This window comes from Macaca fascicularis, chromosome 1 (genome assembly GCF_037993035.2).
Source record: "Macaca fascicularis isolate 582-1 chromosome 1, T2T-MFA8v1.1".
NCBI classification, from domain to species: Eukaryota; Metazoa; Chordata; class Mammalia; order Primates; family Cercopithecidae; genus Macaca; species Macaca fascicularis.
In genome coordinates, this window is record NC_088375.1 from 68,258,822 (window position 1) to 68,282,454 (window position 23,633).

Below are 23,633 nucleotides of genomic sequence, written 5' to 3' on the forward strand. Positions count from 1 at the left end.
GCTATGACTATGGGCATGCATTACCATGCCTGGCTAATTTTTAAATTTTTTATAGAGACATGGTTTTGTGTGTTGCCCAGGCTGGTCTCCAACACTTGGTCTCCAGTGATCCTCCTGGCTCAGCCTCCCAAAACATGATATATCTTTTAAAAAATGGGGAAACAAAGTAGAGTGCGGATCTTCTAACTTAGGTCTCTAAAACTTGACTGGGCATAATTTTCTAGTACTTGTTTTATATATAGATTTCAGGTCTCTGGCTCAGATACTAAACAGAATCTTTCAAGGAGAGGCTAGGATTCTCTGTGATTATTATCCCGGAAGGTGTTTAGGACCAGATACATTTCAGAAGCGCTGTTGTAATTGCTAAAGATCATGGGGCATCTTGTTGTAGAAAGACATTCTTCTTCATAGGCTGCCAGTTCCCAGCGATCTAAGGACTGATAAGCTAATTCATTATTCTGATCCTTGACATTCTCCCCCTTCTCCCTCCCATCATTGGCCTCTCCATTTTTCTGTTTTTCATGCTTTCTATGTACAAAGGCCAAGCAAGGAGGTGGGATTGTGCTGAGATAAGCCCATTTTGCTCATTGCCCCCTGCACATGCATTCAGTGGGTGGTGAGGAGGAAGTTGAATATTCAGGATTGAGGTGGGGGCTCTCAATGCCTCCCCTTTTAGAATATTGTATTCTGGAAAATTAAAAGCGAAAATGTAGAATTAACCCTAATGTATTCATCACCCAGGTTCAACAATTATCAACTCCTGGCCAATTTTCTTTCATCTGTACTCTCTCCCGTATTGTTTTAAAGCAAATCCCAGACATCTTATTACCTGTAAATATTTCAGTAGTATCTCTAAAAGATAAGAACTCTTACATTCTTTTGAACTTCAGAATCTTCTAAGAAAACAGAATATGGCAGAGTGGAGCTTTACCCTAACTAGGCAGAGCCTAGGATTAACGGGAGCAAAGACAGTGACTTGAGGTTTTTCTTTAAAAGAACTCAAAAAGGTAACATTTCTTCAATTCATTATTGAATGGTGCTTCTCTATGGTAAATCCATGGTAAATCCAGGTATGTGAGTTTATGGGAGAAAAGAGCTTTAGCAAGGGATTTGAGAGTGAGCGAGGAGGTAGAAAAGTGAAAATAATTGAAAGTTACATGGCAAAGTTTATAATAAAGCTTTGTGAAATGTACATTAGAGTCCTTTTTAAACACTTAACTGTTCACTGATTGGAGATTAAAAACCTGTCTAAGTGTAAGTAATCAGTTTTTTAGCTCAGTGTTTAAGTACTGTTGTTGATATAACGCCTGTGCACCTATCTAAATGGTGATGAAATGCCAGCAAAGTTATCCATTTGCTTTTTCTCATTCTACAACATAACAGTGAGAGGAAAGAGATAAGACATTTGACATCTGATATTTGTTTTGAAAGCTGGGGAGACAAACATATATTAGTTAGCATAATATTCCTTTCTTTTTCCACTCTTTCGAGGAATTAAACATTCTAAGGTTTGTTAAGATACAGTAGAAAGATTTTTTATAAGTTTTCTCCTTGGATTAGAATCCTGAGGTTATTTAAAATTAATGCAGTGTGAACCTAAAGCTACTCTGGGATTTACTACTCTGGAACTTGACTGTTCAATTACAGATATTCTATGTAGTGTGAAGATAATTTCATGGTGCATGCTTGCAGAATGGAAGAGATGCCTGCTTGATGTGCTGTTATAAATATATACTGAAATGTAGCAAGTTGCAGCACGGTTATTTAAAATACCAACTATTCTCTGCCTTCCCTTTCCCCCTTTATCTCCTTCCCCCATAGTCCCCTCAGAATACCATGATCTTTGTTCATTCTTACCTAACTCATTGTTGTGCTCAGGTAACTTGGTGTGCATATAACTTCTTAGATGCAGAAAATAGCTGCATCTAAGAAAATAGCTGCATCAAAGTATCCAACAAATTCAGATTTCCATATGTCAACTTTTAAGCCAAGTTGACGTATGGAAATCTGAATTTGTTGGATACTTTGGTGGGGGGGGCAATTATTTGCTTTCTGAAGATATTCTTTACTTTTTTGAAGGATTTGCAATAGAATCCTTTAATTAGTGGTTAATTTTCAATTCATTCTGCACATAGATTTTACAGAGCACTTCTTTTAGGCAAAGTGAGTGATTGTATTAGTTTGTTTTCATGCAGCTGATAAAGACATACCCGAAACTGGGAACAAAAAGAGGTTTAATTAGACTTACAGTTTCACATGGCTGGGAAGGCCTCAGAATCACCACGGGAGGCAAAAGGTACTTCTTACATGGTGGTGACAAGAGAGAAATGAGGAAGAAGCAAAAGCGGAAACCCCTGATACACCCATCAGATCTCGTGAGACTTACTCACTATCACGAGAATAGCACAGGAAAGACCAGCCCCCATGATTCAATTACCTCCCTGCTCCTGGGTACCTCCCACTACGCATGGGAATTCTGGGAGATACAATTCAAGTGGAGATTTGGGTGGGGACACAGCCAAACCATATCATGGACTCTGCCTGAAAATGTGCTTTTTAGAACTGTCAGGACATTTTGCCCTGTATAAAGCTCCCTTCTTGTCCCACATTATTTCATTAAGTCTTGCCTGGCTGTGTATGTGGAGTATTACTTTGCTTCTGCTGTGTGGAATCTTGCCTGCATTTCTTGAATCAAGTACAAGATGATGTCATAGGTGGTATCCTGAGGAACAAGATGGGCAAATAGGATTTAATATTCTACCTAGGTAAATTGTCTCCTCCAGCAACACATCTTTTCTTTAAAGAGGGGCATTTTGGTGATTTGAACCCGTTAAGAAGAAATTTTCCAAAACTAGGATTTTCCATGTCTAACATGTTCAAAGAATAGTCACTCTGGGAAGTAAACTCTCTCTTGGGTTTCCAAGTTAGTAACCACTCATTGTGACCTTGAGAGGATCAGTTTGCTGTTAAAGAAAAAGAAGAAACAGTTACCTGGGAGAGTGTTAGTTCATGGTTGACCAGTATAGAGCCCTTTCTACAGATCACTGGCTCCTCTCATTTAAGGACAAAGCAAGGGAGAATGATGGGAGGCCAGGAGACAATTTGGATGCAGCTGTGGAAGCCCTTTTTGGGGCTGACTCTTGACCTTGACAGAGATCACCTCTGGGAGCGGCTGAAAGGCTTCCTGAGCTTGATGGTCCTTGGCACACTAAGTGCCTGTCTTCTTGTCCCTGTCTTTCACATCACCTGCCCTTTATAGCAGAAAAAGGTATCTCTTATTGTGCCTGTGCTTCTTTGACCTGGTATTAGCTTGAAACAACTCAAAGAGCAAATCTGTTCACCTAGAGTTGCTCACCACAATGCGCCACCCCCTCATTTGATCTCAAATACCTTTGCATACATTGTGCTGCTTGAGGCTGGATTTTCTGAGGACCTTTAGAGCTCCTTCCCTGTGTTTTTTTGGTTCATTTGTTTTTTTTTTTCCCTGCTTGAAATAACCTCTGTCGGCTCCCTGGTCAGCTTCACACAGGCTCTGTTCCACGTCTGGCCTCAGAGTTGTGTGTGAATCTAGTAAACATGGTGACTTGGAGACAGCTGACCCGATTCAAGTTACGACCCTGCCACTTGTTAGTGTGTGATCTTAGGCAAATGTTGTAACCTTTCTGTGTCCAAGTTTCCATCTGTAAAATGGGGAGTAATAGTAGTTCTTACCACAGAGAGAATGGAGCAAACACTTGTTTCTCCACCCTTAGTTTAAGAAATAAAATATTACAACATAGTTGAAGCCTGATTGGGTTCCCTCCTGATTGTGTTTCCCACCCTGCCCCTAAATGGCAGCCACTATCCTGAATTTGGTATTTTTATTCTTCTACATCTGTTTATGCTTTTACTGTTTGTGTGACTATTGTTTTACGTGGATATTGGTAAATAATAAGACCCGTGAGAGACGAGATGGAACTGTCTGAGAAGCCACGTGTGAAGGGTGTGTAGATCCCACTCTAGCAATTTGTGGGGGGAGGAGAGTGCAAAGCTCTGCCATAGCTCTCATCAGGAGAGCACCAGGTTTTGGTGTTGTCCCCTTCTGTTTGGCTGCTGTCCCTCCAGGTCTGTTGATGCACCCAAGGGGCACAGCCTGGCCTCTTTGTAGTGTTTTGTGCGTTCACGCAGAAAGGAATTATGCAGCCAGAAGTTTATAGCCCCAAACCACTCTCCAACCCACTCTAGTCTGTTCTTGCTTCATTTTACCAATGTCTGCTTTGTTTGTTCCTAGTTTTACGGATGTGATTAATGTTCCTCCCGCCTCTGACTTGTTGCCTTTTTTCCCCTTTCTGTCTCCCCTCCCTCCCTGGTTTGGTCTTACTTACTCTGAACACTCAGTCTTTGCATTTCCTAGAAGCAGCCCTGAAGCCTCTTCTGTGAACTACTCACCAGCCGGATGCAGCCGGGGTCCTGGGACCACCCCCTTTTTGAGCACCAGAGGGTCCACTACCGGGTGTGCATGGCCTTGCCATCAACATGCACAGCCAATTGTTTAGAGCATATTATTGCTGTACTATGAGTAGGGGATTTTGTGATATAGACCGTGCACAGTCAGGTAGATTACAGGGGTTCCCCTTAGTCAGAGATTCAGCTCAGGATCTCTTAGTGGATGAGTCTGAGCTACTGGTTTCTGACTGTTTCTCCTTCAGCAGGCCAGTGACACTGTTGAGCTCAGAAGTGGGGACACTAGCTTATTCCTGGTGGGGCTGCCTCTAGCTCTAGAGGTTTAGGTTGAATTGAAATGACACCGGTTGCTATAGTCATTCATTTCCAGAAATCAGTGCTAGAGATGACTGAATTCCTTTTGCTTTTTTGGCCCCTCTGGCTGGCCAGGCTTCACACGAGGTGTCCCCGGTGCCTCTCCCCTACACGCTGCTCTTCCTTCTGGGCTCTAGCACTTGCTGCCCTGGAGTATATGGCAGCCATTCCTCAGTTCGGCCCATGACCTCACTCCCTTCCCCGACCAGTCACATTTACTGACTTTGGTTTTCTGGGTGCTGATCCATCTCCTCCTGACCAAGCACATTACAGAACTCCTGTGGGGCAATAGCTACCTTTTGTTCAGTGTGTCTACAGAGCCATCATGATGACTCTCAGCACTGGTGTTGACCACCTCAGGACATTAGCTTCTCTTCTTCCTTCACCCCTGGCTGGGAGAGAAAATCTCCAAGTGTCTGTTGTGGCACTTCTACCTTATGTTGAAGTTCCTGGTCTGTACTCTTCTTGATTCATCTTTATATTTCCAGTGCTTACCCCAGATCTTATATATAAGAGGTTCTTATAAATAACCTCATATGAGAAAAAACTTATTTAAAAAAATGTAAGGTTCTTGAAGCTACAAAGCTTTTTTTAAAAATTATTCTTCTTCTTCTTATTTTTTGAGACGGAGTCTCGCTCTGTCACCCAGGCTGGAGTGCAGTGGCCGGATCTCGGCTCACTGCAAGCTCCGCCTCCTGGGTTTATGCCATTCTCCTGCCTCAGCCTCCCGAGTAGCTGGGACTACAGGCACCTGCCACCTCGCCCGGCTAGTTTTTTGTATTTTTTAGTAGAGACGGGGTGAAGCTACAAAGCTTTAATCACAAAGTTAAGCAAAATCTAGCGTAGGTTTGATGTGTACAAAGTAAAAGTTATTAGAGGGACTTGGAGCAGAAAATGTCCAGATGAGAGGTCAGGCCATGGACTGATGCAGGAACCCAGGACAGGCTGGAGATGAGAGCGTGGAGAGAGTCGGGGGGCACAAGCTAGTAAGGCAGCTTCCTGAAGCTGAGGGAAGTGAATTTTCATGAGGCAGTTGCTGAGTTGTTCTCCAGGTCTGTGGGGGAATTAACAATTCACAAGGTGATCTCATACAACTCAGACCCTTGTGTTTACCCCCGGGAAGATCTTCTGATCATTAACAAGGTTCATTGGATGCGCTACTCTGTATTGTGTGCCTGCTGCTTGGAGGTCCTGATGTTCAGCCATGTGGGGATGGCCTCTGGATATCCTATAATCTGGTAGACAGTATCAGCAAGTGCAAAAAGACCTGTAAGATAATGAGTAGTAGAAATGTTAGTTGCACTTCCTCATATGTGGTACAGATAATAGAACACTAGAATTGAAATCATATGAGTAAAGCATTTTTTAAAAATCTAAAAATTTATATGTAGAGAAGGTACTTTTGGAAGCTTGGCATTTGGAGAAGATGCCGTTGATTTTGGAGCCAAAAGACCTGGGTTAAAGTCCCAACTGTGGATTGACTCTGAGGCTTGCGAAGGTCACTTAATCCTTATCAGTCTTTGCATTCTAATATGATATATGGGGGCAATACTTGTGGGATAGGGTGGTAAAAATTAACAGTGGGATAATGGACATGAAAGTGCATTCATTCTTTCATCCCATTCATTCATTCAGCAAATACTCATTGCTCATTTTGTGTTATGTGCCAGGCACTGGTTGGTGCTAAGGAGATGGAATTAAAGAAGATAGCTGTGATCTTTGCCCTTCAGATCTTATCGATAACTAGACTTTACAGAAAGCTGAACCACATTATGTACTGGGAAAATACTGTGTGACTATTTCAGCTGGGGCAGTTAGAAAAACTTTAAGAAATAATCGCACTTAGATGCGTAATGGCAGTTTAAGGGTAACTCTACCCTTAAACTTAGGTAGAATTTTGACAGACAAAATGGAGGAAGGGAACCTCTAGGCAGAGAAAAGAGTGTGAGCAAAGAGAAAGTGAAGGAGAGAATTGGATAAAATGAGTGGTTCAATGAGGACAGGAATGTCAGGGCAGGAAAAATAGGTTGGGCCTGGCCTTGGCTTCTCCTTCGCATTCCCTCCACCTTTCAGCGTGAGATTTTTAGCCACTCATTTGTGGACTAGAGCCGAGAGAAGGGTGATCAGCCAGATGGGATCCAGTCACTAGCTTCTTCATTTTTAGTTAAAATTATGACAAGTCAAGATTAAACACAAAGAAGGGCTGGGTAGGTATGTATGTCAATCTGGGAAGAACTAAATTCCAGGAGAGCTAGTTGGGATCTTTTCTCAGCCCTCCTAGAACTCTTATAGAATTTGACATTCGTCTCCTTTTGTCTTGAAAATCTGTGCCATTTACAGTTCTCAAGGGGAGAAAGCTAAATTCTGTTTCAGACGAGTTGAGTTTCAAGATGGCCCAATTAGAGGTGGCCTGCTGTTAGGCAGAATTAACTACACATTTAGTAACTTCAAGGCAGTAGCTGACATAGTGCTGGGACTTCTTTCTCTCCTTTTCACCAATGTTCTTGATACTGGGAATACAATATCTAAGGTCCCAAACCTACAGAAGACTCGTTGATTTGGTGGCAGGTCTGAACTTCAGTAGAGATTTAAAAATCCTCAGAGCTGACTGTATGCACTTCCCGGAAGTACTGTGATACAGTTTGTCTTCCTACTGTAGTATAAGGGGAATTTTTCATTCAGTTACTTCTTAAGGAAATGCTTATCAAACATCAACCATATGGCAAATATTAGGTGCTGGGAATGCAAGAGGTATAAGACACCATTCCTGATCTTAAGGAACCTATAGTCTTAAGCTATACACACATGTATACAACTGTGGTCTGATAGGATAAGGACAGACAGATCATAAGAAGGGAGTATGATGAGAGCCCAAGAGGAAGCAGAGTGGCTGCATAGCTGACCTCCTCACCCCCTTCAAGTTTTGCTCAAATGTCCTTGTTTTGATGAAGACCACCCCACTCTCCTTTTAAAAAGGGCAGCATCAGCCACCTCAGCACTTCAGAGCTCCCTCACCCTATTCTACGGTTTTGCTTTTTCCATTACATTTATTGTCCTCTGTCTCAGTTGGCTGTTGCTGAATAACAAACCATCTCCAAACTTACCAGCTTAAAACAATGATTGCCTCTGTCTCCCTGTTCTGTTGGTTGACTGTACTTGGCTGGGTAGTTCTTGCTTGGGGTCTCTCCTATAGTTGCAGTCAGACATCAGCCAGGGTTGCCGTCTTTCAAAGGTGTAACTGGGCAGGATGTCCAAGAGGTTTTCTCACATGGCTGGCCATTCAGGCTGCTGTCAGCTGGGAGCTCAGCTGATGCTGTTCCCCAGAATATCTTCATGTGGCCGCTCTGTGTGGCTTGGCCTTCTTTATATGACAACTGGGTTCTAAGAGGTACTATTCAAAGATTGAGCATTCCAAGGGGCAGGAAGTGGAAGGTGTCCGGCCAGTGGCAGACCACACTTGGAATTAGAACAACATCACTTCTTCTGTATCTGTTGGTCCTAGGACCTGCCCAGATTTACTCTTGATGGGGGAGTGGCAAGGTCACATTGCAGAAGACCATATGGGATGAAAGATACAGTTGCAGCCATCGTCAGGAAGTCATTCTGTCATACTTCCTAAAAAGTTTATAAAGTTTATTTTTATGTCTATTTTTTTTGTTGACTCTTGCTAGGGTATAAGCCCCATGAGAGCAGGAGTATCCACTGATGCATTCCAAGCACCTAGAACCATGCTTGGCACATATGTATACAATGAATGTTTGTTATATGTGCAATGAATGGTGTCTGATCCTCTGTGTTTAGGTTGTTGCCTGTCCTCGGGGTGTGAGTATTAATCTCACTCCTAATTTACATTCTTTTCTCTTTCAACAGACCGTAACACTCCATAAGGGCTGTTATGATGCCTTTTTATTCACCACCATATTGCTCAGTGCCTGGCAAGGAGCTGATGTTCAATAACTGTATGTTAAATGAATGAGATGAGACCATATTTGAGCTGGAATCTGAAGGATACATAGTATTTTGCCAAGAAAAGAAGGAGGGGTAGGGCACAGAGTCAGAAGAAAATACTGTGTGGCAAAAGAGAAGGATAAATGAGACTGCAGTGAAACTGTGAATCCCCTGAGGCTAGGTCCCACCGATTTGACCTCTAGTCTATTTCTCATAGGACATAACTGGTGATTCCATTAGTCATACCCTCTGCACATGCTTGTTGAATGAATGTCAAAGGAGTGTGTAATACATGAACTTATATATGGCTTTTTTTTGTGGGGGAAGAAGTTGGGTTAGATAAAGTCATAACTCTTGCTAATTGAGAAAATCTTACATATACAAACCCAGAAATATTTGTTAAAGTATTGAAAAATAGTAAAATGTAATTTTTTTGAGCATAACGAAGTTAGTTCAATTTATGTCAAATAACTTGCAATCAGAGTAGAGTCATTTATAGTCTTATGTTGCCTTCCTGCCTATTGTATGCCCAAGAGAATGCAACAAGATATTTAGGGTCAACCCTGAAACGTAGACCAAATCTTACAAGGGAAAGAGACTAATTTTTAGGTCAAGGGGAAAGAAGAGTGAGCCATGCATTTTTCTTTTTTCTTTTTCTTTTTTCTTTTTCTTTTTTGGGACAGAGTCTCACCCTGTCACCAGGCTGGAGTGCAGTGGCATGATCTTGGCTCACTGCAGTCTTCGCCTCCCAGGTTCAAGTGATTCCACTGCCTCAACCTGGAATCGCTTGAACTGAGTAGCTGGGAGTACAAGCATGCACCACCACGCCCAACGAATTTTTTGTGTTTACTTAGTAGAGACGTGGCTTCACCATGTTGGCCAGGATGGTCTCGATCTCCTGACCTCGTGATCCACCTGCCTCAGCCTCCCAAAGTGCTGAGACTACAGGCATAAGCCACCGTGCCTGGCCAAGCCATGCATTTTTCAAAGGGATAATGAAAATCAACAGCAAGACAGCAGAGTAGTGAAATCCACGGTGCAAACCCAATTTTTAAAGAAAATTAACACACAAATTGTTATTTGTAATTTAATCTTTAAATTTAATATTGTTTTAAAAATCATTATGTGTCTTTTATTATATAAGCTAGTAAACCAGATATTAAAATTTCAAGGAAAATATCTATTTAAGCCTTTCATATCTTAAGTCATAAGAAATATTCAGTGATAGGAAAATAGAACACTTGTATGACTTCTTTTTTTTTAAATATTATAAAAATGTATTTAATCATATTGTTGGTTATCTGGTTAACTTTTCTCTATATCTTTTTTTAAGTTCTAGGGTACATGTGCACAACGTGCAGGTTTGTTACATATGTATACATGCTTTCCATTCACATAGCGCTTTAAGAAAACCCAAATCAAGCCCAATTACCTTATCTTTAATTATATTTAGCAGTAGAGTTTATTAAACATCTATGCAAAATCAGTCTTTTCCTTAGCCCAGTTCTGTGTGAAAGTACTAACAAATAGTGAATATTTTGTACACACAGTGACTCATAAAAATGTAGACTCAGCCGTAGATTTTAATTTATATGCCTTGGATCTGACAAATGTACAAAAATAGTGTAAAAAATAAAGCAATACTTGAGACATGAAGCAACCCATTTTTCCTGATCTGGCATCCTGTTAGCAGGGAGGAGAAGTCTGTGATGCTTCATATACATAAGAGCTTGGCATGGCCTTAACCATGCATACTCTTCCATAGGTCCATTGTTGCCTTCAGTTTTCAGGTGGATTATTTTCAGCTCTGGAAGCATTGTACCCTTTAATCAGTCATTCTTACGTATGTGTCCTGCCATCTCTAGTTGTGGAATTTTTCTGGCTAGAGCCTAGTGGTTCATTTTGCATGAGTTGAGAGCCTCCCTCATTGCCATCTCAGCCAGTGAGACTGATTTGTCACCCAGAGTGATCACATGCCCTTCAAGTATTTTATGATAGTATTGCTAGGACATATGTCTCACTTCTTGCTGAACGTGTGGTGTATGCCTATATTCACCTGTATGTATACATATATATTCACACACATATATCAGATTTGTTTTCCTGACTCTTACCAGGCACATCCAAGAATGCTGAAAGTTTATCCCTAGCCCTTCAGCAAGTATGACTGTAGTCTGATTTTCAAAAGTCTGAAGAACCTGTTTGATCACTTCTGAATGGGAACGAGACACAGCGGTTCCCAGGAGTTTCTCCTTGTAGGATGTATGACTTTCACATTTGAAACACCACCTGCCATCACCCAAACTGTATATTCAGAAAGTGGCTTATGTTTTTCTTCTGGCACCAGGGTTACCATTTATAGCCACACACTCGATAATAGTGACATTCTTTCAAAGATCATAGTGGGGCATCAAAGAGGACAGACGGTGGTATTTTCTGCTAGTACCTCTCTGAAGCTTGGTTATTTCCTTCAGAATATCCCAGAAGATAACCTGGTCTGCCACACCGACATGTCCTACAGTAATTTTCTGCACAGTGGGGAGGGCAATCTTGAGGTGAGAGAGTGTGTGACCATTTATCATCTTCCCTGGGGGTTCCTTCTGGGCTTGGCCTGTGGTCTTCTCCTTGTGGGCACTGCTCTGGCGGACCCACTGCCTCCTTACTCCGCTAGACCTCAGGCCTTCATGTGAGTTTTCCTTTTTTTTTTTTCCAAAGAGCTTTATTGGAAGATAGCTCACATACCATAAAATCCACCCCTTTAAAGGGTACAGTTCAGTGACTTTTAGTATATTCACAGATATGATTCACCTATCACCACCACCAGTTTTAGAATATTTTCATCGCCTTGAAAAGAAACCCCACCTTTTATTAATTGCTGCCACTTCTCCCCAAGAAACCACTAATCTACTTTGTCTCTATAGATTTCCCTATTCTGGGCCTTCATATGAATGGAATAATACAATATGTGGTCTTTTGTGACTGGCTTGTTTCACTCAGCTTCATGTTTTCAGGGTTCATCCATATTGTGGCATTTATCAGTACTTCATTCCTTTTTATGGTGGGAAGTTATTCTGTTGTATAGACAGACCACACTGTGTTTATCCATTCATCTGCTGATGGATGTTTAGGTGGTCTCCTCTTTTGGCTATTGTGAATAATGCTGCTCTGTACATTGGGGTACACGTTTTTGTGTGAACATATGTTTTGTGTGAACATTTCGTTTCTCTTAGGTATATAACAAGGAGTGGAGTTGCTGGGTCATGTGTAACTCTGCTGAATCATTTGGGGAACCACCAGACTGTTTTCCAAAGCAGCTGCCTCGCTCTGCACTCCCAGCAGCTGTGCCTGGTGGTTCCAGTTTCTCCAGATCTCCATCAACACTTGCTGATCTGACCTTTCGATTCTAGTTATCCTAGTGGGTATAGACTCGTGTAGGTTTTCTTTTTTAACTTTGAACTTTTGGGTGTGCATTGTGGATGCATGTATGTATGAGGTATGGGAGATACAGCAAACAGGCATATGATGCATAATGATCGATACAGGCATTCAGTGTATAATAATCACATCAGGGTAAATAGGGTATCCATTACCTCAAGCATTTATCCTTTGTGTTAAAAATAACCCAATTATATTTTTCTAGTTATTTTAAAATGTGTAATTAATTATTGACCAAAGTTAACCTGTTATTCGGCCAAATACTAGATCTTATTCTTTTTTTTTTTTTTTTTTGTACCCATTATCACGTAGGTTTTGAAAGATTTTGGAAGGTTTTTCCCCTTTGTAATAGTTTTTTAATGCACTGTACACATTTTGGGCATTCTCTTTCCTAGTATCTGTAAAAGCATGACTGCTAAGAGGTCCTCTTGCCTGTCACAATAATGAAATTTCATTTTTTGTTAATCGAAAATGGTTTTCATTGAAGAAAACCAATGTGGGATACTTTTGTAAAATGTGCGAGTGGAAGGGAGGAAGGGGTGGGTGGAGAAGCGAGGCAGTTGGCATAGCTCCTGGGGTGTTGGTCTCCTCCAGGAAGCTGCTGTGACTCTCATCCGTGTGTCTGACCGGCCTGTTTGCCTTTCAGGAGGACTGGCGTTAGCCCAGGTGCTCTTTTTCTACGTGAAGTACTTGGTGCTCTTTGGCGTGCCGGCTCTGCTCATGCGCCTGGATGGACTCACTCCGCCCGCCCTCCCTCGCTGCGTGAGCACCATGTTCAGTTTCACCGGGATGTGGAGGTCAGGCGCTGGGTTTGCTAAAGTTGGTCAGGCTTGTCCAGTGGGAGGAGCACGGCTGGACAGGCCTCAAAGGGTTCGGGCTACTGTCCTCTCCCTGTCTCTCGCTCAAGCTGCATTTGGCATCCGTTTCTTCATCCTACTAACAGGATGACTAATCCATGCTTTCTGGGTCTCTCACAATTATGATTAGTCTATGTAGATAGGTGAGATAAGAAAGTTTCTTTCTGAGTCTGTGTACTGGTGCACAAAGGGTTATGTTTGAAGTAGTTTCTTACTAACTTGGGAAAGGCTACTGTATCTTCATTTTTTAATTGCTTTCTCTTTTTCTTGAAAATGACATCAGTATATGTGAGACTGTTAAGAAAAAAAGACTCAGGATAATAGGTTAGGCCAGTGTTGCAGCATACTATTTATAAATGTCTCTAAGTTTCATTTTTCTTATTTCTTAAATGGTAGTCAAGGTAATCTCTGTCTCAAGGAGTTGTTTTGAAGATTAAATAACCTAATGTGTGTAGAGCAGGTGGTATAACATAGATGTTTACTAATGTTAGCTTTAACACTTGTGTTATTCTTATGCTCAGTGAACATGATAGACAGATACTTTTTTCTGAAATTTTCTTACTTTTCTAGATTTTGACCCATAGTCTTATGGTTGGTGTGGAGTCTTTTTTTCCTTAGTCCTTCTGCCATTTCAGATTGTTGTTTTCAATGTGATGGACTTGTTGCTGTGTTCCTCTTATCACTTCCAGAGTGTAATAAGTGACAGGATTGTGTTTGCAATGGGAAACCTAATGGAAGAACCTCAGGGTCAGCACTGGCACAACCATGGGAGTCGGTGCCTGATTCATGTGGCTCATTCCTTTTTATTTTTTAATTTTTGAGACAAGTTCTCGCTATGTTTCCCAGGCTAGTCTCAAATTCTGGGCTAGATCCTTCCACCTCAGCTCCCCCAGTAGCTGGGATTACAGGCTTATTCATTCTTAAATTTCGTCTCTGTAGGCAAAAAAACCCAAGACACAGGTAGGGAAAGAGCTCAATAAATACTGCCACATCTAATGTTGCTGTTCAAAAGGAGGTGGGTAGCACTCAACATCCTGATTTTTCATAGTAACTTATTACAGATGCTGAATTTATCAGAGCCTCTCTAAATACATTTTATTTTTGGTCCAGCTTGCTTCTTGGAGTAAGAAATTTCCTATGGTGATTGCAAGGAATGTCGAGTAGTTACTTTGATTTGTCCTTACTTCATCAAATATCACAGGTTGCCCTGTTTTCATGGCAAGATTGGGGAATGTTGGCAAAGAGGTACTCTCTAACTAGAAAGCCAGGGAATGGTTTTTGTTGAAAAGGTGACGCTGGTTGGAAGGCTCTGTTAACTTTTGATTTACTCATCAAAGTCACTTACTGAGTCAATGGGTTGGGACCCAGCATGATTTGGGAACATGTCACAAGTATCTGGTGTGAACCTTGCACAGTCCCTGTGCCTACTCAGTGTGAATGCTTGTACTGTTGCATTTCTTGGGAAGCACATTCTCCTAAAAGGCTTCTCCCGTATTGGCTGGCATGATAAAACCATAACTCCCTGGCATGCATGCTGGTTTCTGGGCCCATGTCCATAAATACCAACCCATTATGTCACCAGAGGCAATTTTGGCAGTTGACTACATTTCATACTCAAAATGGTTGTCTTCTTGTCCTTTATTTTAATTTTTTTTTTTTTTTTTTGTCCAAGGAAGACCTTCAGCTCTATATCAACCACAGAGGTGGAGAGAACATGTCTGTCAAGACCGTTGTCACTGTCTTGATTAGAACTAGACTCATATAGTTGAGACCCCAGGCTGCTGAGACACTCTCCCCTCACTCAGTTAAAGTTTTAAGACAAATGTGGACAAAAGAGTAGTAATGAAAAGTTATTCTGAGGAGGAAGCTCTGGGGTGACCCCTTGGAGTTATGTGGTTCTAAAAAGAGGTGTTTCTGAGGGCATGTGACAAAATAACAAAGAGGGCCTTTCCTGGGAGTGACCTAGACTTTTATCCTGGCTTCTTTAGCATGCATAGGTGTAGGTTTTCCTCTCCACATTTTTAGGTTTCTTGAAGGATTTTCTGGGCTGCTAATTATACTTAGAAACACACAGGTCTTTGTACAGAATGGCCATTTCATACTAAGTAGTTAAATTTAGGTATGGAGATGAACTTTTTCTGAGATTCAGTGTACAATGTAAGACTCGGAAGTAGTTTTTTAATTGAAAAAAAAAAATAGAATAACAATTAGAGTGTCTCTTTTGTGTGATTTGCAGATGCTCCTTTACTAGTAGGAGGAGGTTGACCATGTTGCATGTTCGGTATCTGGTAGCATAACCCTGACACTGGTCTTGGTCTCATTCTCTAACTGTTCTCTTTAAGAATGCTTGTTAAAGGAAACTAGGTTTTGAATTTGTAATTTCTATTAACAGCTAACCTTACTTTTTCTGGGCCATCTGTTGAAGTATTGCTGCGGACAGGGAATGGCTCTCTTCCTGAATTTAGGTTTGAGAAGAATTTAATCATGAGCAGATGTGAACGCTGGTGATGCAAATTATTCTGCTGGGTCATGTCAGCTATTCACATGGTGACGTAAAGGGTACGGTGGATGGGAAGTGGAGAGAAGAATCTCCAGAGATGATTTAATGGTTACCTGAACTTCTCAGAGATCTACACTGAATGAGATTTAGAACTGCTGATAGAGGAATATTTAGCCCCCCCATTTTAATGGAGCCATACCCTCCTGAACACCATGCTGACTGATTGCATCATCTTTCAGCCTACTTAGCATTGAGAGACTTGAAGTCAGCAGCCTGCCATATCAGAGGAATATGAGCTCTACATCATAGAAAAGATAAAATTGGCCATTACCAGAGACATAATCTTCCTTGCCATGCTAGTTCAAATTGACTGTGAAAAATTGCAATTCACTAAGAAGGCCCAAACCTGAAAGTTAGGACCTGATGGGTTTGTTTTTCTTTCCTCGTAAACCTTCTCTTTCATATAATTTCTGCTCAGATTATTTACAGATATAATAAGACTCCAAGGAGTACATGTATTCCCACTTGCATGATTTTTCCATGGTCTTATGGACCTGAGAAAATGATAATTTTCTGCTTAATTTTTGGATTTCACATTTTAATTTAGATGGGCTGAGATCTGTAATGAGCATTTTTTGCCAGGAGTCATTAAAGATGACGTTGCATGTCTAAGGCTCCAAATAAGAGATCTGATCCTATTTTTGTGATTTGATTTCTAGCTGTGGAAGCAAAGTGATAGAATTTCCCATGGTGGCTGGTGAGTTATGGGTCAGTTTCAATTATTTCAGGAATCCTGCACAGCTTGCCCTCTGCATTTCTTGAATTATGATGCTTTCAGGTGTTCAGAGGCAAACTCATGCATCATTGCTTATCCCAGGGGGATCTGGGTGCTGTTGGTGGCTGCTAGACCTTAATACATAGGAGTATCTTTAGGCTGGGGATGAGGAGGAATCTGAGCACCTTCTTTTAGTCAGGTAGATTGCGTGGGCTGTTAGGTCAATAGAAGAATTTAGGTCCCTAGGTAGAGAGTTGGTCCAGCATGTTAGATGATAAATCAGCTCTACAAACTGCTGGCTTTGCATTAGTACTGCCTTTGAATCATGCTTAACCACCAGTTGCAGGGCAGGATGGCGGGCATGGAGTTGGTGAAATATTTTATCATGTCTACCGACATTGTTGGGTAGAAAGCTGGAATAGGGTGAGCATAAATAAGAAAAGGTCAAATAGGTGCTGTTAATAAAAGATTGCTTTTTTGGGCAGCGATCTATTGACTAAGAGCTGGCTACCTACTAGTTATGTGACTTTGGACAAATAATTTAAATTCTCTGGGTCAGTCTTTTAATCTCTAATAGGAGAATAGTACTACTTTACCTCATAGGGGTGCTATGAGGATTGAGCGAGCTTGGCATATAGTAGGTCCTCAGGAAGGGGTAGTTTCTTAGTACTTTTTTTTTTGCTTGAAAATAAAACAAAGCCAGAGGTGACCGAGAGGTCCACCTGCTAATGGACTGGGGTAGGGAGGCAGGGAGCAGTGATGGGACTGGCCGATGGAAGGCTAAATTTCAGCTCTGCGCCGGAGATGTGATGATTCAGAGACAGAGACTACGGTGGAAGCAGTACGGGCTGGACCTTCAGAGGAGGGGCCTTGGTCTTGTCATTTTTGTCTGCTTCCTTATGTGAGAGGAAGACTGAGGTGTTGGATGAAAAGACTAGGAACAGCATCTTGTCACTAGACAATGCCTGTGTTCCCATCTACTTGTCTGTTAGCCCCAGCCACATTGAAGGGAGATGACCACCAGGATCCCTGTGCTGAAGTACAACCACCCCCACAAATCTCCTTATTCTTCAGTTTCTTGAGGCATTAAAATGGGGCTGATCATAGTACTCATCTCACTGGATTGTTGTAAGGGTTAGGTAAGATCATATACTAAAGCACTGGATACACTGCAGGCAAGCTGCAGACACCAAAATATAAGTGATTAACTAATCATTACATAATTATATAAATAATGATTAATAATCATTACAAATAGAGTAAAACTTATACCGTTTGTTCGTTTGTAGTTTATTTATGAGACAGTGTCTCGCTCTGTCACCCAGGCTGGAATGCAGTTGTGTGATTATAGCTCATAGCAGCCTCTACCTCCTGGGCTCAGGTGATCCTCCTGCCTCAGCTTCCCAAGTAGCTGTGACCACAGACACGCACCACCATACCCAGCTAATTTTTTTTTTTTTTAAGTTCTGGGATACATGTGCTGAATGTGCAGGTTTGTTACATAGGTATACACGTGCCATGGTGGTCTGCTGCACCCATCAACCCATCATCTAGGTTTTAAGCTCCACATGCATTAGGTATTTGTCCTAATGTGCTCCCTCCCCTTTCCCCCACACCTGGCTAATTTTTAAAATTTTTTGTAGAGGAAGGGTCTCTACTATTTTGGCTAGACTGGTCTTGAATTCCTGGCCTCAAGCAATCTTCTCACCTTGGTCTCCCAAAGTGCTGGGATTACAGGCATGAGACACTGTGCCCAGCCCCACCATTTGCTTGTTTTTTAATTTCTCAGAAAAGAAAGACCTGATAAGGTGCTAAGTGTTGAAGTAGATGGAAGGTAGAAGAGGTGAGTGACAAAAGGTGGAAGACATGGATTTCAAATTAGATGCATGTGAGTCCCCTGAATCTGCCCCAGTATGACCTCTCCCCCACCCCTCACAGAGCTCTTATTCATTCATATAACTTTGCAAGCAGTTTCCAGCCACTAGACATTTATATTACCTCACATTTTTGGGTACCTACCTTAGTCAACCCCTATCTCATAGTTCCATCTCAACAAACTCAAAACATATTCTCTTTCTTGTAGCATTCATATTTTGAAATCCCCTTACCTTTTCCTTCAAACATAGACTTCCATAGATCAAAGTGGAAAGGGCTATCAAGTTAAAGCAAATTTTACAAACCATCATTATATTTTGCTTCCTGAATTTATTTTGCTTCACGGATTTATTTTTGCTTCACAGATACTGTGTCCTCTTCTCCATTTTCTCCCCGTGTGGAAGATTTTTTTTGGGGTGCCTTTACTGACAAGCTCTTAGATGACTGTTAGAGTAAGAAGTAATCTAATGTAAGAAGCACCAGACATTTTCAGATGGAAGATGTTGATCACCAGTCACCAGAACATAGTGTCTGAGGCCACAGATCTAGAGCCTGAACTGCCTGGGTTTGAATCCTGGCTGCACTGCTTATTAGCCGATGACCTCTCTGTGCCTTCGTTTCCTTCTCTGTAAGATGGAGATACTATAAAGGGTATCCAATTCCTAATGGAGCTGGAACCCTGTACCTTTCATGGTAATAGTCACACTCTACTTGGTTGCAACCCACCAACCCATAAGCCCTTTGAAGGCAGTGATCATGTCTTATTCTTTTTTTTTTTTTTTTTTTTTTTTTTTTTTTTTGAGACGGAGTCTTGCTCTGTCCCCCTGGCTGGAGTGCAGTGGCACTATCTCGGCTCACTGCAAGCTCCGCCTCCCGGGATCATGCCATTCTCCTGCCTCAGTCTCCCGAGTAGCTGGGACTACAGGCGCCCGCCACCGCGCCCGGCTAATTTTTTTTGTATTTTTAGTAGAGCGGGGTTTCACCGTGTTAGCCAGGATGGTCTCGATCTCCTGACCTTGTGATCCGCCCACCTCGGCCTCCCAAAGTGCTGGGATTACAAGCGTGAGCCACCGCGCCCGGCGATCATGTCTTATTCTTGTTTAATGTTGTAATCCTAGCACCCTCCTCGGTGCCCAGCATTCAGTGGAAATCTATGCTGAATGGACACTGGTCACTCTTCTGAAATTTTGATCACCAGGTCTTAAGAGCAAGATTTCCAAGTATTTAGGTCTGGCAGCTGAGCGGCTTCTCTCTGCAGCATGTGGTGATATGTGGCTGTAGGTGTACCATACCATGACTGCTGTTGATACGCCACTGTCATCTCCCTGTTTTTCTCATTAAGTATTAATGCATGACATGCCAACATATTGCATCTGCCGCGATTTCTTTGCGAATGACTTTGCCTTGTAAGGAATCTAGAAAGAAGAATGTTTGCCTTTCTTACTTTATTACTGTCATTATTTTATCAGATGTTGTGCCACATCCTCGATATGAGATGAGGGAGAAAGTTACAAATATAAAGGGAGAAAAGGGATTCAATTCAGACTTGGCTGTGAGAGAGGAGTTTGGCAACTGTTTATCTTTGGGGGTAGGATTTTTCTGAGGGAGGTGCTGAAAGGAGATATCCTAATGCCTTAAAGAGGAAGATGAGGAGCTGGATGTGGGGCTGGGAGTGAAGCCTTTCTAAAACACATCCTCAGAATAGCCCAAACTCTAATCATAATAATCATAATAACAGCAATAGCAGTAGCAGCAGTGCAAAGAACATAATGCTTACATTCTGCCAGGACAGTTATTTTTAAAACATGTTTTAAATTCATTTAAAATAACATTATTAAGCCCAATATATGTTAATATAACATTTTTTCTGAAAAAGTCACTATTTCCAATATCAAATAATTTAGTGAGAAGAGTTTTTTTTTGCAGATTTAAACAAAATTCTAGCAATTTTCAATGCATTGTTGTTTACTATAGTCACCATATTGTACGACAGATCTCTTGAATTTACTCCTTCTAACTGAAATTTTGTATCCTATGAAGTAGTCAATATAATTACAGATAATCTAGGGAAATGGACAAATATTAAGAACAAGTCTAATTCATCTAAAATATTCACCACCTTTGGAAAGTAAAATTATCTGCTCCTGTAATAAGATCAGATAACATCTCAAAATCAATTAGAAGGTACTTGAGCTATTACAGCTTTGAAAATGTGTATCCCTGTGTTTGTGCATGCACACACACTCAAGTATAATTTATTCAGAAAAAAAGTCCTCCCACACAGCTTGTTCCCACTTCTGCAAGGACAGTTCTAAGTTCTTTTATATATTCAATGTATTTCATCTTTACAAAACCCCTGTGAAGTAGGTACTATTATTTTTGCACTCTACAGATGATGAAATTGAGGCATAGAGAGGTTGAGTAACTCTCCTTAGATCACACAGCGAGTGAGTGGTGGAGCTGGGATTTGAATCCAAACACATGGCTCTTGAGTCTGCTCTTGATCACTCCCTTTTACTGTCTCTCTAGTGAAATGGAACTGAAGCAGATTTCTCCTTCATAGTCTGGAGTGTGGGGCTTGTGGGACAGGATCTGGAATTTAGAGGTACCTGAGAATGACTATGGCTTACATACTGACTCCCTAGAAAGGGAATGGTTCAAGGAGTGATGGGAAGGGTTCAGTCTGTGTCACGGTTGATGAAAATAGTCAAACTCTGTAAAATATTTAAAGAGGTTTATTCTGAGCCAAATATGAATGATCAAGGCCCAAGACACAGTCTCAAGAGGTCCTGAGAACCTGTGTTTGTTAGGTTATAGCTTGGTTTTATACCTCAATGATTGCACGTGAGTTATGCATTTGTTTGGTCTGGAAAGGCAGGACAACTTGAAGTGGGGGCTTACAGGTCACAGGTGGATTTAAAGATTTTCTGATTAACAGTTGGGAAAAGAGTTATCATCTAAAGACCTAGAATCGATAGCAAGGAATGTCTGGGTTAAGAGAAGGGGTTGTGGAGACCAAGGTTCTTATTATGTAGATGAAGTAGCTACTCTTAGAGACAATAGATGGCAAATGTTTCCTCTTCAGACCTTTAAAAGGTGCTCAACTCTCAGCCAATCTCTTCAAGATCAGAAAAGGACCTGGAAAGGGAAGGGGATTCTCTACAGAATGTAAATTTCCCCCACAAGAGACAGCTTTGCAGGGTCATTTCAGAATATGTCAAAGAGATATATTTTAGGGTAAAATACTTTAATTTCTTTCAGGGCCTGCTATCTGTCATGTAATGCTATACTAGAGTCAGGTTGAAATTTGGTATCTTATTGCCGCAGAGTCTGTTTTGTCTTAAGATCTCTGTTTTAATGTTAATGCTGGTCAGTTGTGCCTGAATTTTGAAGGAAAGAGTGTATAATGAGGCATTTCACCCCCTTCTTCCCATCATGGCCTGAACTAATTTTTCAGGTCTACTTTTAAATCCCCTTAGCCAAGAGAAGAGGTCCATTCAGTCGGTTGGGGGGTTCAGTGTTTTGTTTTTGGTTTATAGCACCGAGGGGGAGGGTTGGGGAGAAAGAGAATCACCAGTTTAACCTGAGTCACTGACTGGATGAATGGTGTGGGGCCACTGGGGGCTTCTGTTCTTATCTTACATCCTTGTATTACAAACAGCAATCCAGAAACAGCTGCCCTGATAGAGGAAGGAAGTGGAGGCTTTACCTGGTGCCCACAAAGACTTAATTTGACTTAATTTCTCCTGCCAGTGTCTCCTCCTGCATCTCCTTTCCCACAGCCACCTTGATGACTGTCCTCCTCTTCTGTTCCTTTATCTCATTTCATGCTGGGTCAGGTCCTCCTTGCCAATGAAAAAGGAGAATTGTCCTACATCTGCTGGTCTTTAAGCTTCTGGGTCTCCTAGCTCTACCTTATTTCTAATTCAGACATACCTTCAGCAAAGTAGTGTTGCTTTTTGCCCCACCTCAGTTCTGAGGACTGAGTGCAACCTTCTATTTTTCTTAAATATTTACAGAATATTTGGATATGTCAATTTCACATTTATATGCAATTAAGGCTCTCATTCTTTTCCTGTATAATTTCTGCCTTTAGTCATCAGCTGAGAATGTCCTTCTACACTCCATCTAAAATTTATTTTTATGTAGGGCAGAAATTCCTAATTTGTGGATCCACAAGCCACTGATTCAGTTTTTCTTTAGCTTTTCGAAAGGCTACCCCCGTAGAATCCCTGCCTCCTAGCATGGGGACCGGCACACAGTAGGCACTTAACAAACCGATATTTTCTAAGTGAAAGAATGCATGATCCTTCACTATTCCCACTCCCTTGAGGAAGAGATAAAGAGTAATTATTTATTTTCCAAGACAGGTTCTCATTCTGTCGCCCAGGCTAGGTGCAGTGGTGCCATCATGGCTCACTGCAACCTCTACCCCTCCACCTTTCGGGTTCAGGTGGTCTTCCCACCTCAGCCTCCTGAGTAGCTGGGACTATAGACGTGCACCACCATGCTTGGCAAATTTAATTTTTGAAATATAGGTTTAACTTAATTTTTTATTTCCAGTGGTTAACCTGCCAGCCTAAGTCCATTTATGGTCATCATAAAATGCTGTCTTTTGCCATAGTCTCTATTTCCTATATTGACCTGAGACTTTCTGGGCCCATCCTCCAGCAGCCTGCATTCCAGGTTTTGTGTTTCTTTAAAATGTAAATGTTTCCATTTTTGTGTGTATTGAAAAACTCAGCATTAGAATCCAAGAAGGAGTTTGTGTTTCTTTATTGGTCTAGTGGATAAGAGTGAGTCTGACGAGGAGGGAAAGGTGGTGAACTTGGCCTGGTTGGGGTCCAGACTTCTTTTCTTCCTAACTTGGCCTCACCCCAGGTGTTTTTTGTTTGTTTGTTTGTTTGTTTTTGAGGCAGGTTCTCACTCTGTCACTAAGGTTGGAGTGCATTGGCTCAATCAGGGATTACTGTAGCCTCAACTTCCCAGGCTCAAGTGATCTTCCTGCCTCAGCCCACCCCCCCCACCACCCCCCCGCCAAAGTAATTGGGACTACAGGTGTGGGCCACCACACCTAGCTATTTTTTTTTTTTTTTTTTTTTTAATTTTAGAGACAAGGTCTCACTGTGTTGCCTATGCTGGTCTCGAACTCCTGAGTGCAAGTGATCCACCTCCCTTAGCCTCCCAAAGTGTTGGGGTTACAGGTGTGAGCCACTGTGCCGAGCTAACCCCAGTTCTTATTAACTAGGCAGAACCTTTTGAGTCCTGGCCAGGCTCTGACAAAGCTGTGTACTTTGTGGTAGGCTTACCTTGCCATCCATCATGGTGCACCTTATCCTGGTTTTCTGGCCTTCATCCCTCTACCTTTAATGCAAGAACTTCTGGATCTCTTCTTGCACAGGGATTGCTGAGGAAGACTTAGCACTGCCAGCCAAACTCTCTCCTT

At 41.6% G+C, this 23,633-nt stretch overlaps 1 protein-coding gene across 15 annotated transcripts in view; it reads left to right on the forward strand.

The window, feature by feature from the left end:
* The window catches only part of HHAT (hedgehog acyltransferase), a 348,264-nt gene that overhangs the window by 122,281 nt on the left and 202,350 nt on the right, over window positions 1-23,633 (forward strand). For 13 of the 15 annotated variants that reach the window (XM_065541220.2, XM_065541231.2, XM_065541217.2 and 10 more), the window contains one exon: window positions 12,827-12,977. The exons of the other annotated variants lie outside the window; for them this stretch is intronic. In XM_065541220.2, coding sequence (XP_065397292.1) covers window positions 12,827-12,977 — 151 coding nt within the window. The remainder of the gene's footprint in view (window positions 1-12,826; window positions 12,978-23,633) is intronic. 15 annotated transcript variants of the gene reach the window in all.